This window comes from Pagrus major, chromosome 5 (genome assembly GCF_040436345.1).
Source record: "Pagrus major chromosome 5, Pma_NU_1.0".
NCBI classification, from domain to species: Eukaryota; Metazoa; Chordata; class Actinopteri; order Spariformes; family Sparidae; genus Pagrus; species Pagrus major.
In genome coordinates, this window is record NC_133219.1 from 15740005 (window position 1) to 15760322 (window position 20318).

Consider the following 20318-nt stretch of genomic DNA (forward strand, 5'->3'; position numbering starts at 1 on the left):
TATGGAGGGTACATTTAATTTTCATACCTGCAGCAGTCCTCGTTATATGTCGATATATACATCCCTCGTCATAATTTACAAGCCTCGTCAGGTTCACTTTTAGTTTTTGCTTTTTATGCAATTGTTCTACTTGAAGCACCGAGGATAAAGTGGAATTTGTTGCAGGCTGACTTTATAAGAATAGAAAGAGCCATGCCCATCAAGCTAAAAATATCTGTTTATAATTGTTCAACTTTAAGTTCCTAAAAGTTGACTCAAGGAGAGTTTAAACACACTATCCCATCTGGCCACTCCCCAGAAAACAATAGAAAAGGACCAAAGCAATGGTTACTTTCTGGAACAGTGATTAATGTATTCCTGCAGAGTCCAGGTGTGAGCACAAAGTCATCACCTCTACACCTCTGGGAGCATTTTTGTGATTATTCCAAAGGAGTCTAAGACTAATTGCTAATATGTCTGACCGGTGACCTGAAAACTAAAGCTCTGAGGGCTTTTGGACTTTTAAGAATGTTAGTCCACCTCCGTCGACATTCCTGTTAGAAAAAAAAGTTTTCAAATTATAAAGAGACACAAAATCTATGTGCATGTCAGCAGCTGACTTTGGGTAGGAGGTCAAGCATCGTTTCATCATGACTATCTTTTAAGTTGTGCTTTTTTTGTATCCAAAATAAATGTTTGTAGTTGTAAAGTGAGACACTTAGCAAGATCTAAGATTTGTAAAACCTACTATTTTCCTTTGAATGCCTTAAAACTGCTCTGATACACACAGCCAATACATAGTCTGGGTAATTTTCCAAAAAGGAAGCTGTTTCGTGTTGCCCATAGCATCAAGGTCCTGGGTTCGAGACCTGGCTGGTGCAGGGCCTTTCTGTGCGGAGTTTGCAAGTTCTCCCCTAACCCAAAAAAAATTTAATCGGTTACTCTAAATTGTCTGTAGATGTGAATGTCAGTGTGAATGGTTGTTTGTCCCTACAGTATATGTCAGTCCTGTGGTGAACTGGCGTTTTATCCAGTGTCCAATGTCAGCTGGGATCAGCTTCAGCCTCCCAGGACCCTGAAAAGGATAAGCGGTTTTAGATAGTGGATGGACAACATGTATTGTAAAATCTACAAAAAAAGAGACAGTTTCATTTTTGTACAATTCATTTTCCTGTGTAAATATTGCACACAAATATCTGAGTGCTCAGAGCTCTGACAGTCAAAATGACCAACAAATTGTAGAGTTGTATCTCACATTGATCAGGTGCATAATTGGGTTAATGTGTAATGATAAATGCAAAAAATAAACATATTTCGTCATCAGTAACCCAGCAAAAGACCAAGTGCAGCATCACTGTCACTTGGCTAATATCAGGATTTAATCATTTGATCATGATTTAATCATTCCAGAGCCAACATGGACTGCACCTCATGAGTCTGCAGTACAAGTCAATTACAGGAAATGCAGGTCACTGACACTGATGCTGATAATGTGCCACGGCTTCCCCATGATGTTACACACGGTGACCACCAGAGGGCGACAAAACAATACTCCTCAGCATCATGTACATGAATGGTTACAGATTGACAGGTGCAGTAAACCAATGCCTTGCTGCAGCATCAACTGATTATCCAATAAGGGCGTTGGAGGGAGGTTACCATCGATCAAGTCTTTCTTTCTGGAGCAATTTACATCGATTTGACATCGCGCCTCGTTGGAGACGTTTCCCTCGACTGTATGTAAGTCCTCTTGCTGTAACTAACATGTATTCTTGTTTGGGAAAACATATTTCTGAGTTTTCTGTAGCTATTTTGGTCGAATTTATTCTCGAGTGGTTGTCACCCTGGGCTGTGTGTAATGTACATTTTCTTCAACACGTGTTTAGTTAGCTAGCTGACTTACTGTTAATTTAGCCAGGTCACCAGTGGTGCCATGCCAGCAATGTATTTATTTAACGTGTTGTTTCGTGTTGGATAGCATAGTCAACACCGTTAGTTAATGAGTGGATAAATGAATAGGACTTCACGAGCCGACGAAATCAGGCGCCATAATGTCTCGTGTTAGCCAATTAACGATAGCGATAATAATGGCGCGTTCCGTTGTACCTGGAACTGTGGGGAATAAAACCTACTCCAACAAGGACAAGTGCAATGAGACGGCCATCAAAGTTGGAAACTCGGGCAAGATCCGATTTTTTACCTCTTCATCACTTTCAATACTTAATAAAGTGTTTGTTTGTGAGGGTATGCGTTAGGAGCCAACTCCTCCTGTCTGAAATTCCGACTTCCGACTTGCCATGAACGCACCATTAACGTTTCTTTCTTATGCTTCATGCTAGCTAGCTTATTTACCATGTGGTCTCAGCAATACTGTCTTTTAGTTTCTCTCCCCTACACATTTCCACCTTGTTAAAGTACCTGCTTGTCAGTAAATTTATAGAAGACTCCTTGCTGAGTAAGTGTTAAATATTTGGGTGAATTTGACATTTAAGTGAGGTTTTTTTTTGGAGTAGTAGAGTACACTATGACAAAAAATAACTCTGTCCTCAATACAGTAAAGATCGATCTGTCTGTATTTTATGTTGGGTATGCTTGAGTTTTGTATTTAACCTAACTTCTTACCAGGGCTGTGTTATATATTGTACATTGATGTCAGTTTAATGCATTTTGGGGCCTTAATATTAACATTGTACATAACAAAAATGTGCTCTGCATCTTTTAATCTGTAGTGGTCTTTACTAAGGAGAAGCAGGTGGTTTAATGTAATACTCATCTTATTTTGATGACGCTTGCAGAAAGTGTCAGGCTCACTTGGTTTTTCATTGACTGTACAGTGGGGGTCGATGAATAGGGTTTTATCAAGGCCGATAACAGTTTCTAGTAATCTGAGACCGATAACCGATTGGAACTGATGTACATGTACAGGAAAAATAAAAATCTTAGTCTCAAAGTCGAGAATAACAAGTGATGGAATGTAACCCAACTACAATTTACTTAAGTGCTGTACTTATGTACAACCTGGAGGTACTTTGCTTCAGTATTTCCATTTTCTGCTGTTTATTACTTTCACTCAACTTAATGTATCTGATAACCTTAGCAAGCAAATTCAGATTTTTCAGTGCTGATCTGCGATTACTTGTGACAGACAGTTCGAGTTGTGGACACTCAGCCTGCTGAGTGGCAACTCCCAACAGAGAAAGGATGCTGCATCAGAGCCAAAGTAGTGCATTTATGATTTTTATTGTAATTTATGGGGAATCGTTCACTAAAAACACGGATATTGATAATTATTACAATGCTGAATATCGGTCTACCCTTACTGTACAGTGTGCTCAATAAAAAAGTTTAAGTTGGTAAATGAAAGCTGAAATGATGGCGCTTAGTAACAACAACCGATGCTGCCTGACAGACTCACCTCACCATGCATCATATCCTTAGGTAGCTACGATTAATTGACTTGAAAACCCCTTAGTTAATGACTTTTGGACTATGTTTTTCTCCTTGCAGTTAACCCATTGATGTAACATCAGCAGTGGACCGAATGGATCCAAACACGCCTCCTGACCTCAGTGGTATGACGGGCGTTCCTTGGATGGGACGCGGAAGAGCACTGCAGCCACAGGAGCCGGCTGTAGGACGTAGTAGAGGGCTGCCGCTCTCTACGGAAGGACCTGGTCTAGGACGAGCCAGAGGTTTTCTCACTCCTGGCGATACCCCACAAGGACGAGGAGTAGCACTACCCATTGCTGAACCTGTGATTGGACGAGCTAGGGGGCTGCTGCTGCAGCCTGATGATGGGGGATTCAGCCGAGCCAGAGGGCTTCTTTTCCCAGCAACTGAACCAAAGGTAGGGGTGGCAAGAGGTGCCATCCTGCCAAGTCTGGAGCCGCAGCACAGACAGACACCTCCACCTCCACCTGAAACCACAACGCCACGTCTCACAGAAGAGACCTCGGCAAAAAAAGAGGTTGGGGTCAGAAATGTGTCTTCATGCATATAAAGTTGCAGTTATTTTATAAATATAATAGCCCTACGTTAAGAGTTGCTAAGGTTTTTATCTGCTTACAGGTTGACACGCCCACCCATGGTCAAACATCAGCACTGGTCTCAATGTTTAGAGGAATGGGCATCGATCCGTCAATGACATCATGGGGAAGAGGAACACTACCAGTGGGTCTGTATTAAACAGAGCTGGGGCCAACTACTGTTTGGTTGATGGTTAAACATATTGCATGCTGCTCTGACAGTGTAAGAAAACAGTGCAAGATGTGGCAGGGTACAGGTGGCATGTCATCCATGGACAACTTCTCTTGTGTGTTATTATGATTATTTGAGAATCATGATTCCATAGTACTCAGTAATGCAGTAACTTCCTAAGAGGGAGGAGATTATTAGTTACATTGCATAAAGCTGTAGCAACCTCTTGTGGCACAAAGTAATTGCATTTATTCTTGAGTGTTTTAAAAGTACTGCAAACTCATCAATTGAGACATATGTGTGTATGTATGTATGTGTGTGTGTGTGTATGTATGTATATATATATATATATATATATATATATATATATATATATATATATATATATGCATGCATGCATGCTTTGGATTGTGAACACCGTGTGTGTGTGTGTGTGCGCGCGCAGTTTTTTTAAAAAAGTGTAGGTTTTTAGAGTTAACTAAATTAGGTTAAATTCCTAGATAAAAACTAAAACTATTAATCACTTCTTAAATTAATTAACTCCACTGAAATAAAAAGCAAACTGCAAAACCAAATTAAAATAAAAACTGATGAAATTTAAAAACTATAATAATCCTGATTACAATACAATATTCTTTATTGTTTGAGTTGCTCTGTGAATGGCAATAATTTTAGTTATTTTTGAAAGTAATTCTGGGACTTTATTTTTCCTTACTGTTTCGTACTTCGTGTAGGTCTTAAATTTAGTTCAAAAAGGTCTTAAATAGTCTTAAATTTGACTTGTTCAAACCTGCAGAAACCCTGAATATATACAATAACATATGTTTTATTCAATTCCACTGTGTGTGTGCTGTCAAGTAAAAAGCTGAAGGAACTGTTTGTGTTTTTTACTATTTCTGACTGTACAGCACTTAAGCCAATTGTTGTTGTTTTAAATGTGCTATATGAATACATTTGGATCTGATTTGGAAAAAGCCAGAGTTGATTTGGTCATGTCAGAGCCATTGTTCATATAGTTCATGCTGTCTCTGACCTCTCGCTCTCCCACATGTGCGTGCATTGTTTTCTCATTGTCTGTGTCTGTTTGAGAGTTGCTTAAAGGACATTTAAACATCATTATCCTTAAATTAGGTCTAATGCTTAATGTCCCCTGTTCAGCCATGGTAGAGAGGACAAAAGCAAACTTCAATGGCCTCACATGCATTGATCCATTCAGATCAACTATACAGGTTTAACCCATTTTGCAGAAGATCCATATGAACTGAGTAGTTTAATTTTGTTACAGGAAGAGGAGCAGCTGGAGATTTGGGAGATGTGAAGTTGCAAGGTGCCCCAGCAGGTCCACTCAGCAGCCAGGAGAGCTTTGGCCAACCTGAAGAGTTGATCGGCAGAGGCAGCAGGTAGGTGGCAGAGAAGCAACAAGATGCAGTGTATTGACTGACCTACACTAAATATCAGAAACGCCTGTCAGCTCGATGCAAGAAAACATACAGTACATCCATCAAAAATGACCACAAAGTTGAATCACCATCCTCTAAAACAAGTTTTAACAAAAACAGAACCTTTTATGAAATTTAATGAGTTATTTCTCGGCTGTTTAAGTGCATTGGTTTTAGTTGGGTGTGTTTAATAAACTGGGTGCAGGATGCTTTCCAGCCACATTTGTCACTCAGCTGTCTCCTGTCCATCTGACAGAACAGATACAATTCATTTTTAATCATGCTGCTGTCTACATCTACTGAATGCCTCACTTACACTTAAAGTATGCAGCTGTGATCTGAATCAATGTTTTTTTATTCAAGTCTATTGTCTCTAATTTATGTATGCTAGTGCATTTTGTTGAGCCGTGAGGTGCCACTTTTACTTTTTAGTTGTAAGAGAGGTGTCCCCTTAACTGAAGTGGTGCAGAAGTTTGTCTGGAAATTTTGTTTCCATAAAATTAAAGAGCAGCTGTCAACTTGAGTTCACAAATATTAAGATAGACAGATTCTTACAATGGTTAGTCGTAAGTTTCCCTCAATAAATATTACTTGTAAATCTAGTTTGAGTGTATCGTAGATTTCTTGTTGGTCCAAAAATGTATGCAATAGAATCAATATAATGTGATCAGTATTTAAAGATATTTAGCCAGGACAAATGCATAATAAAAAAAAAAAAAAAAAGATTTCTGTCATTTTCATAAGAACTGAAAAAACTGGTATGCGACCCTGGCCTGTTACAGTTTCCATGGCCGAGGTTTGTTCCCTCGGACAATGGTGGGGCTTGGAAGAGCAGCGATGCCTCAGCTTGGAGTAGGAAGAGGACGCTCTCTACCCCCTCTTTTTACTCCAGGTCCTGTCCAGTCCCTTGCTCCAGCGCCTGACGAACAAGCAGCCTTACAGTCTCGGACTTACCTCACAGGTAGACAATCTGATGAACAAATGATTCTGATCATTTCTGAAGCAAGACATAAAATGTTTCCTTCTCCTTCCTTCTTTTTCCTTTCTTCTTTCTTTCATGAATGTTGTAAAAAAAAAAAACATTCACCCCAAAAATGTTTTATTTTAATGTGTGTTTTTGATGCAGGTTTTCTAATGATAATTTACATGCAAGTACTTAAAAGTTAATGTGAGAAGGAGTTCTGAAAATGCTAGATCTTAAAATGCAAATAATGTGTAGGGCCCATGCCCCCAGTGCCCACCACTCAAGAAGTGCTGGAGCTTTCCACTGTCGCACCAGCAAATGTGGAGTTGAAAATGGAGGCTGTCCGGTAAGTATACTTAACTACTTCGCATTTACCTCTCAGGGTTTTGACACCAAGCTGACCTCCAGCCGCCATTATGTGTCTGTAGCTGCGCAAGTCTATAATATCAGATCTTAATTTGACCTACAAGTAAAATGTTACATTCCCTTTTTATTATACATAAAAATGTACAGTAAGACTTTGACTCTTGTCTTTGTGGTGTGTTCAAGTGCAGCATGTTGCAAATGCAAGGCAACGCCTTACATTTGATCAGCCCTTAACAGGGCTGGTTCATTGAGATCACCTTGCTTTGTCAGGGCCATAATTCACTTCAGATTTACAGAGATGTCAAACTCATTACTATAAAGTAAGTCACTGTTGTTGTGTCTTGTGCTGAAATGATCTTTTTGTGCATGTATATCCTCCATCTGGTCAGTGAGCCACTTAATAAGGCTGGAACAAAAGGAGCTCCTATAACTATTGCTTCAAACCACATCCCGATTCGATGCAAGAATGAAGCTGTTTATCAATACCATGTTACATTCACGTAAGTATCATGTGCGTTTCCTTTTATTTAGCAACCATCCAACGAAAATGGCCAGTGGAAAAAATGAATGTGTGACGTTTTAGCCACCATGTCTAGTGAAACATAAGAATTTGCTCTAATGTTATAAGGTGATTTATTCGTGAACCATGTCGTGAACCAAATATGAACATAGCCAAAATTACACAGAAGCATTGCTGTCAATAAAATCCCAGAGGTGACATGCTTTGTGCTATAAGGCAACCATTTGTTTATTGCTATTTATATTGTCAGTTTATTGTGGTAATTAGGGTTGGGCAGATAAACGATCCCATGGTCCATCACTGATGGCTGACAGCCATCGACTACTAGTCCCTGACCATTGTAATATCGTGATTCAAAAGGCTCCCCACCAGAGAGCACAATTAAGTGGCATGTCCCCTCAGAGTTGCTGTAGAGCAAGAGTTGTTGTCGTTGTTGTATGTGATCTGTGGGGAATGGAAATGAAAAGAAGCATGTTGCTGCTCAGTGCACTAACATTTCGTGTTCATGTCCCGTTTATCATTTTTCTTATTTAACCAGCTCAGTTAGGCGAACCCAAGACACTTGGTTAAATTTGTGGCAGCAGTGTTTCTCTCAGTCATGCCGTTTTTATACACAGTTTCCTGAGCTTAGCTTCCTTAGTCGACCAACATTGTTTTATGCATATGAGGCTGAACAAAGCTAAGTTACGGACATGTGGTGCGGCAACAAGGGCGCTTTTAAACCTGGCATAGGGAGGTATGTCGGTGGTAACGGGAGATAGTTTCATGTCAGAGCAATGGTGGGAAACAGCGCCGGCTACAGTGGTGAGCTAATAAGCAACTGCTGCCTTATGACAACACTGAGGGGACATGCTGCCCCAAACTCTTACATCGTCCATGGCAATGTCTCACAATAGAGAACGTCATATGCCAGTTTGGCAGACATCGCCCAACCCTAGTGGTAATTGTGACTAAAAGTATTGTATGAATGCTAGAAGTTGTGAATTTTCAAAATTATTTTTCAGTCCAAATGTTGAATCGATGGCAATGCGTTTTGGCATGATGAAAGATCACCGCTCGACCACAGGGGAAGTAGTAGCTTTTGATGGCTCCATACTCTACCTGCCTGTTAACCTGAAGGACGTATGTATCACAAATATAAGTTGTGTGGTTTATTAATGGTGTGGTGTGTTTACTGTCTTTGTCCTTTTGTTAATTTAAATTGTTTTGTATGTACATGACTAAATTCCTATGGTTGAAAACTACAAAATAAAAGTTTTACAGTTTAAATGCATTGAGTTTTGTGTAAGTCACATTGCTGAACTTAACACCAGATTCCTTTTTGTTGCTTAATATATGGATGAACTACAGGTGGTACTCAAGAGTTTGAGACGGACTGATAATGAAGAAATAGAAATCAAAATCCAAATGAAGAAGATATTGCCACCCAACTCGGATCTGTGCCTCCCATTCTACAACGTGGTGCTCAGGAGGTATTTAAAGTAAAAAAAAAAAAACAACTTTTTGGTCACTTAAGTTTTTTATTTTGTATAAATTATCAGATTTGAAACAAATCTCAGTCAAAATGCAAATCAGTAGTGTTTTTCACATAGTGAACAAAAGCGATAATGGCAGTCATTTTCAACATGTCAGGTTAAGAATTTAGAATGACATGCTGCAATTGCCCACCGTCCACTAAAGTCGACATGATGTTAATGAAGTTTTTTCTATTTTATTTATTTTGTATTCACCTTGTCCATTATTGTTTGAGTTGTTTGTGTTTTGACTAATACATTAATGTCCTGTTCTTCCTGGAGAACCTTCCTGTTTGACACAAAGCCAGACTACTTTCGAAAATTGAACATTTTGCTTGTTTTTGTTAAAGCCCTTTAATGAAATAACCTAAGCAACCATAATTATCTCATTATTCTACCATCATGTTGGGATGGATGGAAGGATGTCCAAATGACCGTATGTGACAGTGTTGTTGTTTTTCAAGGGTAATGAAAGTCATTGGACTGAAGATGGTGGGTCGAAATCATTACGATCCAGAAGGCGCAGTCATTCTGGCAAAACAGGGGTTAGTACTGAGTTGTATCTTCAGAGGCCCGGCACCATCTAGTATCATGGCAACTCTAGTCCATTCATTATCCTTCTTGTGTGTTTTTATAGGCTGCAAGTGTGGCCAGGCTATTCAACCTGTATCAAGCGCACAGACGGAGGCCTGTACCTGTGTGTAGATGTCTCTCACAAAGTCTTGAGGAACGACTCTGTGCTGAATGTCATGTGAGTTCAAAACGCCTCTCAACAGTATCATGCAATAGTTACAAGTTCAGAGATAAATTCATAGTCACATGTAGGGAAACGTGATGGCTCTAATATCACAGTATTTCAGGATATTTCTGCGATGACGTTATTCTTGACTATTTGACAAAAGACTGACATATTTTTAGTTCAGAATTCAATAGCTGTTAAGTTCTACCTTTTTTAGGATTTTTAACTCTCCTCATACTCTGTGGGATTTTTGTTCTCATCATGCTCACATGAGTGGTTCTGCTGGAGGTGGTGAAGTAAGTTTGCTTTATTGCCCCCTTTTGTTTTTACAGTGTTGTTGCACTTCTTACATATTACAGTGGTATGTCATACATCTGACTTTTTGGTAACCAAGCCACTTCCACATTACTGAAGTTGCTCCCCTTTTTGGAACAAGTCCTCCACAAATGTTACTGTCTCACTTTCAGCCATGCTTGTTGTTGCTGTGTGTAACGGTAAAACATTTTGATATGGCACACCCGTAAGTGACTCATAAGTCAAACATTTAGTTTCATCAGCAATCACTTGTGCTTAATTCAAAATAGGGCTGGGATTGCATCATCCATTACCAGTGACTGAGTCTTTTTTAAATGTTGGCATTGTTATTTGCACTATTGTTTTCTTGGCTTAGTTTCCTCAGCATAGCCAGCCAGCTAACTTCATTCAAGCTTCAGAGGCAGAACGCGGCTATCACAATGTTTCTCCATGGACAGAAAATGCCAATTCAGTAGACATTGTCATATTTCTAAAAATGAGCTGGTAGGAAATCTGTTCTGTTGGACTAGAGTAATAAAATCAAAAGTGCATCTTTTATTCTAATTTTTTTTCGTGCATTATATATAGGTACCCAGACATGTTCATACAAGTTTGAACATTGGTTATCCCATTACTGAGCCACACAGAGCTATATAGATGCCATACTCTGTGATACAGTCATACATAATTAAATACCAGTCTGTAAGATGTGACGTTTTTGGTGCGGCTGAGGTGAGTTGGAGGGCAGTGAATTGCCAAATGAAGCAGTCTGTTGCAGTCTATCTATTGCATCTATAGATTATTCATAATATCTGTTGAAACATATAAGAGAAAATTGACCTTTGTCTCCTGCTTGCTGCCAGGAACATGTTGTATCAACAGAGCAAAGAGAACTTCCAAGACGAATGCACCAAAGAACTCATCGGCAGCATCGTCATCACCCGCTACAACAACCGCACCTACCGCATTGATGCTATTGAGTGGGACAAGTCACCCAAAGACACCTTTACTTTGATGGATGGCACTAAAACAACCTTTGTGGAGTATTACAGGTGAGACTCATCAAAATTGATGTTTTTGTGTATGGAAATGGTGACTGTTTCAGAGTGGCAGTGAAAGTCTAAATTATATCTAATTTGGTGGTTTAATAAGTAGGTTTTTTTAAATTTATTTATTTTTTTTATTAACTCTTACTTTGTCATTGCATTACATGGGCTTCCATCTGTTAACAGCAAGAACTATGGCATTACAATCAAGGAAATGGACCAGCCTCTGCTCATGCATCGCCCGAAGGAGAGGGCCAGGCCAGGAGGGAAGGTAAGACTGCTCTTCAGTTATTTTAACATAATGATAAATGTTCAAGACACACTGTCAGCTGTGTTTCTTTTTATAATAATCTTAAGATCCTTATTGTAGACCAGTCAGTTGATATGAAATTAATTCTTGCATCAGATTGCCACCTAGTGGCCAAGTCTTGCAATCTATATGTCAGGACTTCAATTGCACAAAATGAAAATAAATGCTTTACAACAACTAAAATAGGTTTGTCATATCAAGCTGTTGCACATTTTCCCATGTGAGAGGCAATCTGCTTTGGATGAACAACCTACTCAGACTTCAGTTGTTTCATATACAAATGAATACTTTAGGTTGTTGATTAGTCCATCAAAAGCATAATGAGTCAAAGAGGTAATTACAGTATAACAAAAATATTATATGAGCAGTAAACACTTAGCAGTGTAGATAATTTTTTTATGCTGGTTTATTGCAGCAAATCATTACTGGAGAGATCCTCTTGGTACCAGAGCTTTCCTTCATGACAGGAATCTCTGACAAAATGAGGAAGGACTTCAAAACCATGCAGGTACATGTGATGTATCAACACAATGTTCTTCCTCTTGTATCTTCAAACACCTACATTAATCAGCTGTAAAGTTTAGACGGTGTTCCTGTGTTTCTAAACAGTAAAAAGAATGGTCTTTCTTAAGCAGTTGTGGTAGGTTTGTAATGAATGTTAAATAAAAGTCACAATACAAGGTTCACACCAGTTTGGGCATTCACTATTATAATGTAATTGCTACATCAACTCTTATCAAAATCACTATTTCTAAGAAAGTACATTTAAGCCCTAAAAAATTGTGTCTGAGTGCATTTGTGTATAAATAAAAAAAAGAACTTGTGGAAACTGACTCAGTGAAGATTTCATATATTGTAGGATTTGACCATGCACATCAATGTCAGCGGTGAGCAGCACACCCACTCAATTAAACAGCTTCTGAAGAACATCAGCACCAACCCTGAGAGTCAGAAGGAGCTCAGCCGATGGGGACTGGAGATCAGCTCACAACTCTTGGTGGTGAGGCTCTTCAGCTTTTTTCAGATTCAACTTTGAATATTTCATACAAAGAGTATGTTTCACTTCCGATAAACACTTTTGAAGTTCATATATTGTAAACAATGCAGCTCACAGCTTTCTCACAAGACCAGGGTGTGATGCAAAGTGTCTTGGCCTTATTTTAATATGATAAATGCAATATTTGTGTAATATTGTGATCCTGCTTTTTAGTCCAAGAATACAGTTGATTCAGAATGAAAAAATGTCAGTCTACAAAATGCATCAAATATAAAAGACTGTTTGAAGCAACTGTAAGTTATGTTTGTTTAGAAGTCGTGGACAACAATCATGCTCAGAGCCCGTTTTAGTCTTTAAACAAGGTCCTGACTTAAAGGAAGTCTGGTCCTGAGGAACATGATTTTAAAACATAAAGTATAAAAATGTGTCGGATATTAAAATGCTGCTTAACTGTCAAATGGGTGCACAGCAGGAAGGTAAGCAGGAAATATAATCTAGTGTTTATATGTTTATATGTTTATTTGTTTATTGCTTGGCTCTTGTTTTTTAAACTTCACATGTCGTTAGTATATTTGATTATTTTTATTAATTTTTTTTCTTGTAACCACACTTCCTTTTGCTCTGACAGTACATTGTGTATTGGTTTTGTCTCTTGCAGGTCAAAGGCAGAACTCTACCTGTTGAAACCATCTGTCTGCAATCTTCATCATTTGCCACAGGTGCTGATTTATCCTGGTCCAGAGAGATTGTCAGGGATGCTTCAATCAGCTCTGTGAGTCTTGTAGATAAATCTCTGGTGCTGCCTCTTCATTTTTCATTGATACGATGTATCTGTAACGTGACGTATAAAACTTGTAAACCTATCCCAAGCTCGACCTGCAGTGATGGTGGCCACAGCTGTTTTCTGCCCTCTGCAACCACCAGCCTGCAACCACATTAGTTATTTTGGCTCAGCCTCGGAAATGGCTGCAGTATTTATTTGTTTCTTCATCAACTTGATCCATCTTACTCTTAGATCCCACTGAATATCTGGGCCATCTTCTACCCTCGCCGCTGTGCAGAACTGGCGGAAGAGCTGGTATCCACCTTTAAAAAGGTGGCTGGGCCTATTGGGCTGCGACTGGAGCGGCCCATTTGTGTGGAGCTCAGGGATGATCGCACTGAGACCTACGTCAAGAGCATCCACTCTCAGCTCACCAGTGAGGTATGACATAAAATATATATGTAACATTTACATTAGTAGCGTGTAGTGTAAGGAGTTACTTTATACTACTTGCATCACTCATGGCGTGTCCACAACAAATGTTTGTCATGCTCTCCCTGCATGTTTTTTAACAAGCTGATGGTGACTGATGCTAAAGCTCAAGTAGTCTGAGTGACAGCCAATAAAGAGAACGATTCACTTTCTGTGCTAATTGACTAAAAAGTCTGTTGGAAAACATATTTTACAGTACATGAGAAGCACACAGGAGCAAGTGCATGTGCTGCGATATGTAGTCTTAAAATATGATTGGCATTTCACTGAAGTAAAGATACTCTGAGGTTGTTTGGCTATGTAGTATTTTTTTGTTATAGTGTCTAACAGTAAATCATGTATTAATTAATTTGTGATTAGATAGATATTGCATAAACATCCTTCTCCCTGCATTCACACTCAACAAATCCATGTGACTAAATAGCTCTTGCTGCCACTAGATAGCAGTTGTTGTGTTGTTGCTGTCATGTTAAAGTGTCTGTTCTGTCTCTATTTGTAACTGTGTAGCAGTGGTTGCTGCAGAAACGTGACTGCAAAATGGTTTCAGTCTGGTTTCCTTAGGCAACCTTAGCAACTGCTGGTGTCGGGGCCCTGAATGATTTTGCATGTTTGAGTGTTTAGCTAATGAGTTTTTGAGGTAGCACCATGCAAACTTTGACTAAATTCACATTATCATCCATTTTGCATTATCCATCTTTCTTTGTCATTACTAATGAATGCTGTGATGTTTGGCACAAATGAAACATTTAAACGTCAGTACAAATTGGACAGTGTTGTCTGGTACCACTTAACGAAGCCTACAATGTAAATGCAAAGTCCACCCTGTATATGTTGTCATTTCTTCTCTGTTCACAGCCTAAAATGCAGCTTGTAGTGTGCATCATGGTCGGCAACAGAGACGATCTGTACAGTGCCATCAAGAAGCTCTGCTGTGTCAAAAGTCCCATTCCATCCCAGGTTTGTAAAGTTTGTCAAGTGTATCTGTATGATTTGGTTTAGAAATAAAGGAAAATGGAGTATGTTGACGGATTTCTTTTTTTCTTTCTTTTTTTTTGTATATTTTCTCCCAATTAAAAGTAAGGGGTTTCCTCCTTTTTTTTTTGTCGTGTTTGTCATCAGGCCATTAATGTGCGGACAATTTCCAAGCAGCAAAAGCTGAAGAGTGTTGCCCAAAAGATACTCCTGCAGATGAACAGCAAGTTGGGAGGAGAGTTGTGGACAGTCAGTGTCCCTCTGGTAAGTGTCATGTCTTTACTGGAGTAGGAAGAAACTCCTTATCTACTGGGTCTGTGGACGGTTTTGAGACAATATCTTTTACTGTGTAATGTCTTGGTTTTGTGACTATATCTTGCGCACTTGTGACACTGTTGCGCCTGGTAATAACGGTGCACTTGCCCATTCCTTTAAGCTAAGAATAACATTGCTTAATTGATGGTACCTTGTGAAATAATGTATCATACTCTAATGAGAAATTGATCACAGATGTTGTGGTTCATGTAAAAATAATGAATGTCTGCCTCACTTTAATAGAAACACTTAATGGTGGTTGGAGTGGATGTCCACCATGACACCAGCAAGGTGCATCAATCAGTCATGGGCTTTGTTGCCAGTGTGAACAGGTAAACTTTCTTCCCCCAGTTTTGGTTCTTGTTTGGATTAATCATTTCTCAGTAGTTCCTCAAAATGAATTCATGTGGAGCTCAAAGCATATTGGTGTGTAACTATTTTGGTTACTACCTACATAACTGCCACACACACAGCTTTGAGTCCTTTCTTACATGATGAGACTGGCAGATTATGAGGTTGTATCTGCAGAAAATCTATTGGTACATCCCCACAATACTAATAAAAGTTAAAAATCTTTAGTTTTAGAGAGTAATCATTTTTTTCACCCTTTCGTCTTGTGCAATCTAGTCTGAATAAAAATGCATTTGCTTTTTTCTTCTCCAGTTCACTGACCCGCTGGTATTCCAGAGTAACTTTCCAGACACCCAATGAAGAGCTGATCAATGGCTTCAGAGTTTGCTTCCTGGCCGCATTGCAGAAGTACTACGAGGTAAATAGTACAAGCTTATAATACCTAAAATGTGTTGTAATCCTGTCAGTTGTTGTGGCACTGTTTTCTGCCACTGTACTGAGGTACACCTGGTCACTGCTTGCATCTGGTTACTTTAATCTCTGACATCAGTTTGGTAAAATGTACACTAAATTTGGAGTTAGAGACACTTTACACCAAAGTATTTTTACCTCCCAACTGTACTCGGCTTAAGTACTTCAGCATTTAGTGTAAACTGTGTTGTCACATTAACTGCAGTTCACTGTTAAAAGTAGCAATTTATAAAATATGGCCAAAATTTGAGTTTAAAGCAGTGAAAAAAAAAACTAACATTATCACACTGTCAAGCCCTGCTCTAAACCATACCTCAACCTTTCAGCCAAGACTCACAGATGATGGTGATGGCTCTTCCCTCCCTGGTCTCTGTCTCATTGGGTTCAGCAACTTCATAAAACACCCAGTGGGGGGCAGGAGTGCCATGCCATAACTTAATGAATCATTGGCTTTTGTGCATGTTCTTTCATGCAGGTCAACCACAACTTGCCAGAGAAGATTGTGGTGTATCGTGATGGTGTGTCAGACGGTCAGCTGAGGATGGTTGAGCAGTACGAGATCCCACAGTTGATCAAATGTTTTGAGACTTTCCCCACCTATGAGCCCAAGCTGGTCTTCATCGTGGTCCAAAAGCGCATCAGCACTACCCTCTACTCCTGCATGTCCAACAACTTTGGGGCCCCACCTCCAGGAACAGTGCTGGACCACACGTTGACCCAGAGAGACTGGTCAGTCTTAATGTATCCAAGTGAATGAGTTGGTAATAGATCCTCTTTTCAATTCTGAGGCTGGGTTCAATTTGAAGGCTTATCCGATGCCAAGATGATAGCCAGCTGTTCGTTTTTGAGGCAGGATTTTAAAACTTTTGAAAATGATCATGGCAGCAGTACAGTTTGCACAATGCTACAAGTTATTTTACCTGGAATGAACCATTATGCCTTGGATTGGTCAACCAAATACATTGAAAGCTGAAATTAAACTGCTTTGGTAAAAGGTGAGCCACGATCAACTTGCGTATTAACTTGCAGAATGATCCTGTGTTAGTTGCACATTGGGGACAGAACCCAATCAATCACAGTTAGCCCCATAAACATCAGTGAAAACGCTGCATATCATGACACAGCGTTGTTTTCACTCTGAATCCAGCCTTGGGCCACACTTTTCTGCTTTCATTAGCTTTGACACCAGCAGTTTAGTTGAAGAGATGATGTGTTCATATGGATGCTGTTTTTGAACACCCACTCAAACATTGTGGTCTGAGATGGTTCCAGTCTTTTTTCTTTCTTTTTTTTTATTGTTCAGGGTGGACTTCTATCTGATGGCACATCACATTCGCCAGGGCTGTGGACTTCCAACACATTACGTCTCTCTGTACAACACGGCAAACCTCACACCAGACCATCTGCAGAGGTATAGATAACTACCAAATGTTCCTCTGATTACTGTTAGACATTTAAAACTAGTTATCTTTATTGAGGTTCAATGAAACAAAACATTGGTTGATAAACATAGACTTAAAGACTGTATCATTACGTCGGCATCTCATGGTGGATTATTAGACAAAAACAGCTTCATGTTGTGTATTATAAGCACATTTCCATATTTTATTAAAATACTTAAAATGCTTTATTTCTCAACATTTGAAAAATGTTTACAATTCAGGGAATGTAAACTTAACAAGCATTTTCAAACATTTGGATCTCACTGTATGTATGTGTATGAATAGGGCTAGGCACTGTATCAATATTATACCATGATTGTGATATGAGACTATGTACAGTATCATCATAGATTTTTGGATATCATTGTATTGTGATATGACGTACGTGTTGTGTTCCTGGTTTTAAAGGCTGCATTACAGTAAAGTGATGTTATTATGTGTCATTGCATTCACATTACAGATGATTATTTATCAAAAATCATATTGTCCTAATACCGATATCCAGATATGTATTGTGTATCGCAATATAGCTTTGAAATATTTCAGTATTATTTTTAAGGTCAAACTGCCCAGCTGTTTGTTTGTTCAATGCTGAAACACATTTAACATTGTTGCTTTGGCCCCACATCAGGCTGACGTTCAAGATGTGCCACCTGTACTGGAACTGGCCGGGTACCATTCGTGTTCCAGCACCATGCAAATATGCCCACAAACTGGCTTACTTGTCTGGCCAGTACCTGCACTCTGAGCCAGCAATACAACTCTCCGACAAGCTCTTCTTCCTCTGAGCTGCACCAGTAACTGCCACAAACGTACTGCTCAGGTCATGGCAAAACAAACACTTATGAAAACCTTACTGAATGACAAGCAACTCATTTGAATTAATGAGTGATTCATTATTGACATGTGGCACTTCAGACTTTACAGTTAACCGTAGATTTCCACTTAGGATTCCCATATTGATCAGTACTACTGATGTTTATGAGAGGGTTGCCTCAGTTTTCACATCTTGGTAAAAGGGCTGGCATCGGGATTCCACCAGGCACGGCTGCTTCCTGTTCCTACTGCAACCTGGTTTTTGTTTCATTCCCCACTGGCAGCAATTCAGAAGTGGAGTGTTGTGCCGGCCTGATTTTGTGGATTTGCTCAGATTTGTTTGATTTGTTAATTTTCTTGACTTTTGTCAACTAACCATGGGTAAGTAGGCAACATAGTGAAATGTTTTCTCTTTTTGAATATTTTTTTAATTTATTAATTTATTTTTTATTTTGAAAATTGATGCTCTATGCAGTTCCCGTGTTTAACTTCCTGCCAGAACGCAACACAGCCTTGCTCGGTGGAATCGAGCTGTAACTATTTCTGTGAATGTAACACAGTATTGCATTACTGCAGTTATTCCTTGATGTATATCATATTAGTATAAACACGTTTTAATTTCAAGCCTAGTGAAAAAAGTTGAAATGGGCACTGGCTCAAAGTTTAGAGTTTTCTATGTCTTTGAGCTACTGTTCTTGTTCTGTTCATGTTCAGACCTTCCTCTGTGGCAGATTCTGTACTTTATAAATCACTTTATACAACACGAGTCATTTTCTTTCTTCGTCAAACTCTTAATTTGGTGATTATGATTGTGTAGCATAGTGCTGCTGAGTATGTCAACTTTTCATACATGTTTATTAGCTGCGGTAAGAGGAAAACTGCCCACCAGATTTGCAGAACATTAGTGAGGTCCAACACTGATGTTGGGTGATGAAGTCTGGCTCGCAGCAGGTGTTCCATTTCATACCGAAGGTGTTGAGGAGCCTCATCCACACCAGGAAAAACACACACACAGAATATAGAAAAAAATACACAAGTGTCTGGACACATTTTGACCCTTTTATTTGTAAAATACTGTAGGTAATGACGTTGCCTCACTGAGGAGGTTTTTTTATGTAAAAACTTGTTCAGACACCAGAGGTCCTCTTTGACCTTTCAGAAAACTCATAATTCTTTTGAAATGAAAAGTAAAAATTCAACACCTGGGGCCAAATGTATAAACCATGCGTAAACACGAAAAGTATACTTACACCACTTTCCACGCAGATTTATGAATGTATAAGAATTCACACAGGGAGAGAACATGCGTACTGGTACACACACTTAACACCATGCGTAACATGCGCGCAGTCTTTCAGTGTGATTGTTGGGAGTTGGCAAAAAAGGAAAGAAGTGTTAATTAGGGTGACATTTTATTTAGAGCTGGGGATTTCACTAAATTGTGTTAGGATTACATCTATAGTTTAAGAAATCCTTCACTATGATTACACATTGATGCACGAGTTTTTACCCTTGTTTTTACTGTGTTCTGTAAATATGTTGGTCAGTATGCATTATAATTATAATGATACTTATGTAAATAAACAAATAAATACATTTGCGTAAATAAAGATCATTTCCCTCTATTGGGGAGTAAGAATATATTCAGGTCTAACCAGCACTTTAAGGGCTGTAGCTGTGCGTAATGGCCGTCCCACATGACACAATAGCTGCTTTGGCGCTGCGTGAGGACATTTGCCAATTCGCAGTTTAGGCTCGAACGAGTTTTCAAGGATCACACTGATGTTCTGGTCCATGATGATGACCGCTCATCAAGCGGAGAGAGTGCAGGGATCCCCTCTCCTCCTTCAGGAGCTCGCACACTCACTGCGCACAGATGCGCCTCTGGCTTGAAATTAGACCACTTTTCTTTAACTCCTCCAAAGTCTGTGGCTCTGGACTCGCAGCGTTCACCGCTTCTGTCACTTTCTGCCATTTCACTTGCTTCATTTTGTTGCTAAAGCCAGAACGGAAGCCCCCAAATAATACTCTTTTTCGTCTGTCAGTTTGATCAATCATTACTTCAAGTTCATGGTCTGTAAAATTACACTTCCTGTTCTTTAACTGCTTCTTTGCTTCTTACATTTCTCCTCATCCCTGCACTAAATTCTGGCCCTTTATATGGAAACCAGGTAATTGGGGGCGTGTTTACCGCCATTCATAGTAAATCGTAAATCGTGGGGATGGTCAGACAGCTCGTGCCTAAAATTGCAGGATGATTGAGATGTATGAGGAAAAGACACGTGGGAACAGCCGTACGTTTTGTAAATCTGACGACAAGACTGGTAATGC

General features: G+C 39.3%; 1 protein-coding gene across 3 annotated transcripts; it reads left to right on the forward strand.

Moving 5' to 3' along the window:
- Positions 1 to 1663: 1663 nt before the first annotated feature.
- Positions 1664 to 18750, forward strand: piwil2 (piwi-like RNA-mediated gene silencing 2). Of its 3 annotated transcripts, none has more exons than XM_073466326.1 (24): positions 1664 to 1715; positions 3487 to 3946; positions 4048 to 4153; positions 5462 to 5576; positions 6398 to 6576; positions 6835 to 6925; positions 7335 to 7445; positions 8470 to 8587; positions 8816 to 8937; positions 9444 to 9524; positions 9617 to 9730; positions 10876 to 11064; positions 11245 to 11329; positions 11784 to 11876; positions 12228 to 12368; positions 13024 to 13137; positions 13381 to 13569; positions 14476 to 14577; positions 14740 to 14856; positions 15151 to 15239; positions 15571 to 15676; positions 16205 to 16458; positions 17033 to 17140; positions 17803 to 18750. In XM_073466326.1, exons 2-24 carry the CDS (start codon positions 3521 to 3523, stop codon positions 17957 to 17959), a joined length of 3207 nt encoding a protein of 1068 aa, XP_073322427.1. In that variant the 5' UTR covers positions 1664 to 1715; positions 3487 to 3520; the 3' UTR covers positions 17960 to 18750. The 3 variants fall into 3 exon arrangements, with proteins under 3 accessions (XP_073322427.1, XP_073322426.1, XP_073322428.1); XM_073466325.1 differs by having other exon boundaries at positions 1666 to 1719; XM_073466327.1 differs by lacking the exon at positions 1664 to 1715 and adding an exon at positions 2377 to 2434.
- Positions 18751 to 20318: the final 1568 nt, after the last annotated feature.

Bases quoted from the DNA above. Each gene is read 5' to 3' on its own strand.
- piwil2 (XM_073466326.1), top strand. From the start codon at position 3,521: ATGGATCCAAACACGCCTCCTGACCTCAGTGGTATGACGGGCGTTCCT. The intron at 12,369-13,023 runs GTGAGGCTCTTC...TGTCTCTTGCAG, and splicing joins TCAGCTCACAACTCTTGGTG to GTCAAAGGCAGAACTCTACC. The intron at 13,570-14,475 runs GTATGACATAAA...CTCTGTTCACAG, and splicing joins ACTCTCAGCTCACCAGTGAG to CCTAAAATGCAGCTTGTAGT.